This window comes from Anabas testudineus, chromosome 18, assembly GCF_900324465.2.
Source record: "Anabas testudineus chromosome 18, fAnaTes1.2, whole genome shotgun sequence".
NCBI lineage: Eukaryota > Metazoa > Chordata > Actinopteri > Anabantiformes > Anabantidae > Anabas > Anabas testudineus.
In genome coordinates, this window is record NC_046627.1 from 29,352,356 (window position 1) to 29,358,357 (window position 6,002).

The following is a 6,002-nucleotide window of genomic DNA, read 5'->3' on the forward strand; positions in this document are numbered from 1 at the left end:
AGATGCATGTTCATTTAAACTCGGGTTGAACTTTGGACAGAGCCAGTTATGGTTAATGTTAGCAGGTGAACTGCAGCTGGGATGCTTTTCTAATGCTTGGCATGTAACATGGCATGTTGTCATGCTGCTTATTTGTAATGTTAGGTTGTTAGTATACTAACGTTGCATTTATCAATCTATCAGTCTGTCTTTTAATTACTTCATTCATAGATTAAATACAATACTAATCCACTCTGGTGCTTCATATTTAGCATGTCATTATGCAATTCCATCAGGATGTGTTCGTTTTGCTCTCTAAGTACAGGTGAGTGACATGAATCATTCTGTTAATGGTACTTTTGGTTGAGTGGAAATAATTTTAGATTAGATTAAGATCATTAAATTCTTCTGGATTAATGCTCTAGCGATCTTGAATAACTGCAACAAATTTAGTGGAAATCTCATTGTTGACATTGTCTGTGGATCAAATTGGACCAAATGCATCTGAGCTGCTGGTGAGGCTACCAAATCTCATTTTAACACACAACCCACAGTAAAAACAATGATACCAGCCAGTTATCTGCATAATTTATTCAGTAGAACTCAAATCATCTACATTATTCGGGCTAGTTGATACAGTTAACATGATGGAAGAGGATTTCATTGTTTCAGCATTACCAGACACTGAGTACTACTGTATAATTAATCTCCACCTCTGGTAATTCAGAAATGAAACGCACATATAAATAATATATTGATGTCATTCTTCAGCCACCCCTGAGTACTTCACTAGGTAGGATACAGTAGTCTGCAAGTCTAACAATCACATACTGAGCACTGCATTAACACATGCACACTGTTTAAACACGGTCTAGAGAGGTCAAAGGAGGTGAAATCCGTTTCAGCGATGGGTCTTCTCAGGACACAAATGCCTACTGAGGTAGAAGCATTGCTTCAATACCCGATGCATCTGATGAATTGATGTGATTATTCACTCACAAGTCCAAGTACAAACCTAAACTTGAAATGTGTTGACAATAATACAGTACTGCAGGGTTGACCCTTAAATGAGCTTTGAAGAAGCTTTAAAGTGCACCATAACAGCATGATTATCACAACTAGTCAATATGGTCCTCATGTACTCATTCCAGTGTCATACATAATAAATGATCATCCAGCATCCAGCTCATCATCATTTTCTCTTGTGCAAGTGAGCGCATTGACACACATGTCCAGATAAGGTTCGAACTAACAGCTATTATCATACAAGTTCTGAAATTAGACAGTGACAAACAACACGTAAATGTGACATTAGACTAAGAGTTTACAGTTTAAGACAGTCACTCTCTGACAACAACATCCCAAAGAACATGAAAACACACATTCTCTTGTAAAAGTCAGTGTGGGGACTGACGGTCCATTTTCAGTGTGCAAATCAACTCAAAACACAGGAATCATATTTATAATGCCCAGCTGTAGTCTTGGTTCCTCCTCCTTCACGGAGGGCAGAGAAACTCAGCAGCACTACGTGTCTTGTTCATGGACGTCACAGCAGATTGGGTGTTACATCAGACGTTTTGTTGAGTTTTTTTTTTTGTTGAAGACAGAAATTGCTGAGTTTAATCATGGTGAACAAAGCTGCAGCTACAGGTGACACAGCAGAAAGGGAAATGCCTCTGATCTGTACTGAGTGTTGGCTTACCAGGCCACCACGACACGACACGACACTGAACTATCTCTCCTTCCCACTTCTCTCCTGGAGGGTGCCTAACTTAAACATGACAACATGGACAAAGATAATTACAGTCAGGGGGAGCAAAAGATCATTTCCCAGTATAGCTGGATCTAAAACAACCAAAGCTGAACTTCATCTGAGTCCAGTGTCTGTCATTTGGGTCGGATAAAAGAATTCTACATAACCAAACACCCCCGAGAGCAAAGCAGACATTTAAAGGGGTATGTTGACAAGAGGTGATAGCAAATGTTTTGCAGGCAATATATTATCCTACAGCACATAGATAGATATTAGTTAGCAACAGTGTTAAACCTCACTTCATGCAATCAATAAATACGTTTAATCATTGAGGTTAGCATTTCATTTACGCGGTGAACTATAGCCCCTGTTTTTGCACGTATTATCATTGTATTTCAGTCTAGTCACTTCTGAAATGATCAATACTTAGTGATCTTTGAAACCCCAGCAGGTCATAAAATCGTTTTCCTGGTTACATCTCGGCTTTGTATCCTGCTGTGGAAAATAACAGGAACATTGATTTAGACCAATATCATCTGTAAATTTGGTTTTCTCTGTACAAATTTTGTAAGGACATTTTGGACTATTGTCTTTCTTTGGATCGTGAATATGTAGGCCCCAGAGTCTCACCAGATTTTATAATCTTATATATAAATACAATCTTTCCTGGTAGACGTCTTGGCAATCACTGAGGATTTAAGACACATCTTCAGAAGAGTGGTGAATTAAAAAGTTAAGTTTAAGTTAAGTCTTTTTCAGTTTTTCAAAGATTTTGTGGCCTAACATTTTTATCTGTGATACAAATGCAATGATAATACATGAAATTTGCAAACTGCTAGTTGAATAATTAACCTGATGTATATGTCCAGTGCAAATCTATCCAGGAAGTTCCTGATGATGTAGTACAACTACAATATTGCCATTATCTTATCACTGTTGCAAACTATGGCTTTCAATCTGAGAGGCTGCCTTGAAACAGGAAAAAGCTGCTAAAACCTTTTTTATTCTGTTAATCTATTTTTTTTTCTTTTCTTTTCTTTTTTTTTTTTACTAAAATCTACTATTCTTTTCAAACAGACTGAAAAAAAGACATTGCAGAAAGACATTGCATTCAACCTGAACAACAGCACTTGTGCACATAATCTATGGGAAACTAGTCACCAGTGTGATGAAAACCATTAAAAGCTGCTTATGAATACGTTTCGCGTCTAAATAACCCAAGTAATCCAATAAAACATGAAAGCAGGACATCATTATATGCTATACTGTACAAATGTTCAGTGTCCTTTAAGGTTTTGAAAGCGAGCATGGCTTCTTAATGTCAGGGCAAGTCTGACCGGCCCCCTGAAAGTGCTTTACTGTGAGGCTGATATGAGCTCTCAGCTATTTCTGTTATGTCGGCAAGGCTACCACACTTCCTCCTGCTAGGATCACTTAAAAAGAAAGAGAGGAAGTGAGACTGCGTGTGAGTGTAAGTTTGAGAGAAGATATGGTTAACAGAGGTCAGAAAAAACTATGTGTGAAACAATGGGTTTAACTGAAGTCACAGAAGAAACCTTTTGAAAGATACCATTTAAGGTCAGAGGAAGGGGAAATGCAACAGGAGGAAGGATTCGACAGCATCAATGCATCAGTGACTTCTGTAAACGGCCATTCAGACCTTTAAGCTCAATTACCCGAACATGTTCTCGTGGGTACCAACACATTTCTTCTGTGCTCATGTATACAGCCCCAAGAGGTAGTTATTATCCCCACTGCTCAGACATGCTGTTGGAACATGCTGGAGCAACTCAGGGAAAAGAACTGTCAAGGTTTTTCGGTATCCATGGTGAGCTCAAAATGAAATCCTTTCATCTCCTGTTGTCCCCAATTTCTGTCATGAAAGCTGGAAAAAACATACAATATACATACAAATATTGTTTCTAATAATATTTGTGCGCTTCTCTTTGTGGTATGGCTCTGTATGCTTGTGCAAATCTCATCCCAGTCAAGACGCTAGAGAAATGATGTCTGTCAGTGACACTTCAGGTATTTCTTGGGGTGCTCCTTTGCTAGCTGGTCAATCTGAGGTCCATAGATGCAGCTGGCACACCAGGAGAACCACGCAATGATGGAGACAATGGTAGACTGGAGGAGAAACATCACTCCATAGGTAGACCCTATGGTAGGTCCAGGTAGGCGGGATAGGGTGGCAGGGGGCAGCAGCAGAGTCGAGCTAAGCAGGATTGCCCTCACCTCGGTCTTGATCATGTGAAGCTCATCAAGGATGGACAGAAATGTGCAGCAGTGGAACCACTGATGGCTGTGTCCCCAGATGTCAAAGCGACCCGGGGCTAGCCGCTCGGGGAGTTTGCTGATGTTGAAGACAGCTGAAACTAGCAGCCACAAGCAGTGACGATAGAAGAAGGTGGACATGGCGGTGGAAGCAGTGAAGGAGGACGAGGTGGTGGAATAAGGCGATGTGGTGAGGAGGCGGTAGAAGACTGGTGTGGAAGAGATGAGGAACGGGAGGAGGAAAACAAGGGTTCGTATGATGTATCGATGCTGCCTCCACTGTTGGCGAGTATTGCAGCAAGACAAGACACAAATGATTGCTACAACACATGCGCTTGGGATGTAGAAGGTCTCAAAGAACATGTTGAACTCTGGGATTGCATAGGATGACATGGGAGCTGGTGCAGCCTCATGTTTCAAGTCCATAAGGGACCCATTGTGTTCTCCTGTCACAGCTATCCCTGCCCGAGGGTGGATGTAGTAGTAGTACGCCAATGATGAGCCAACTGTGTAGGCGCTAATAGTGCCATAATCCACAAAGAAGCAGACTTCTCTTACTACCAGAGACATCGAATTGAGCAGGTGGGCCATGCTGCTAGCCATTAGAAGACAGAACACTCCAATGAAGTAATTCCACAATGGATAGAAAAATGGGGCATCACTATGTGGTGCACCTTCCCAACCAAAAACTTCCACAAAGTAGTATAAAAAGATGAAAACTGGGAGGAAGTGTGTCCAGAAGTTGCCTGTTTCATTGGTAGGCCTGAAGGCTGAGAGTAAGCAGTCCCTTAGGGTATAGTTTGGGAAGCGGTAGCCAGTCAAGATGAAGTTTTCTGTCACCCGAGGTGGTACATCTGTATGCCTCAGAAGAGGTAATGGCTGACCACAGTTCAGAAGCATCATGGAATGGGATTATGTCGCTGACAGCCGAGAAATGTCTATTTGGACAAGATGTTTTTCAGCTTCCCTTTATATTGCTTGGCTGTTTACTTTATTGCTGACCACAGCATAATTAGTAATCACTAAGATACAATCAGTTGCTTAACAGTGGATAAGGCATGAAGAGGTGGATCTTTGACCCCATGTCCTCGCGAGCTGTAGGGCAATCCAAAGAGCAGCACAGGTGTGTAGTCCAGCGGTATACTGAGAGACGCAGCCAGGGAGCGTGCAGTACCCAGAGGCCACCTGCTTGGTTAATGTTTCTTTTTGGTTTCCTCTTTGACCCCAGAGAGCTAGAAAAGGTGAGCAAAACATCCAGCAAGGCAGCGTGCACTGCTTCTCATGCTTCTGGTCTTGTTCCCTTACTTTGCATAGGACATGATGTGTATGGATAATCCTGTTATGCATAGTTCTGCAGCAGCAAATATAATGAAGGTCACTTGTTACTGTGGTACAAGGTTGAACAGCACGTCAGTCACTGCTTCAAGGGTCCTCGCAGCAGAGATGTCCTGGAGGTGGTATGTAGGTCATGCTGGCCCCGAGTACTATATCAGGCTACAGCAGGCTTCCATTGCTCAGGTTGTTCCTGCTCCTTCAGTCTGTTTCCACGTCCCGACTCTTAATCCATCCAGCTCCATTCCGTTGCAACGCAGGACGCTGCAGAGAGGAAGACCCCCCGGAGCCGGAGCCGGAGCCGGTGTTCTGCCCTAACGCAAGGTCACGATTAAAAACGCCATAATATCACCAGCAACTCCTACAAACATTCTCCCGAGCGGAGGCTGGAGCACTGCCGAAAGTGTCGAGCCCTGTGAGGCTGAAGCCAGCCGGCATTTGAGCGGAACACTGAGAGACAGGAGGCAGCTTGACAGGTACCAGCGGTGGTCAAGTGAGCGACAACAGCCAGGGGTTCCGCCTGGGCGTTTCAAAATAAAACCCAGAGGCCGTGATGTAACACTACTGATCAGTGCTGCTGAGCTGACCCAGGGGGCCTGCAAGAGACAAGGCAAGGCTCTTTAAAGGCTGTCTTAATTATGGCTAAATATAGAATATTCAGTGG

The 6,002-nt window shown here is 42.8% G+C and overlaps 1 protein-coding gene across 1 annotated transcript; it reads right to left on the reverse strand.

Moving 5' to 3' along the window:
- Positions 1-555: 555 nt before the first annotated feature.
- paqr9 (progestin and adipoQ receptor family member 9) lies at positions 556-5,851 on the reverse strand. The gene has a single exon (XM_026352839.1). The coding sequence runs from the start codon at positions 4,907-4,909 to the stop codon at positions 3,746-3,748; it is 1,164 nt and encodes a 387-aa protein (XP_026208624.1). The 5' UTR covers positions 4,910-5,851; the 3' UTR covers positions 556-3,745.
- Between the last annotated feature and the right edge of the window lie 151 nt (positions 5,852-6,002).

Coding starts and splice junctions, on each gene's coding strand:
- paqr9 (XM_026352839.1), bottom strand. CDS start 4,909: ATGATGCTTCTGAACTGTGGTCAGCCATTACCTCTTCTGAGGCATACA.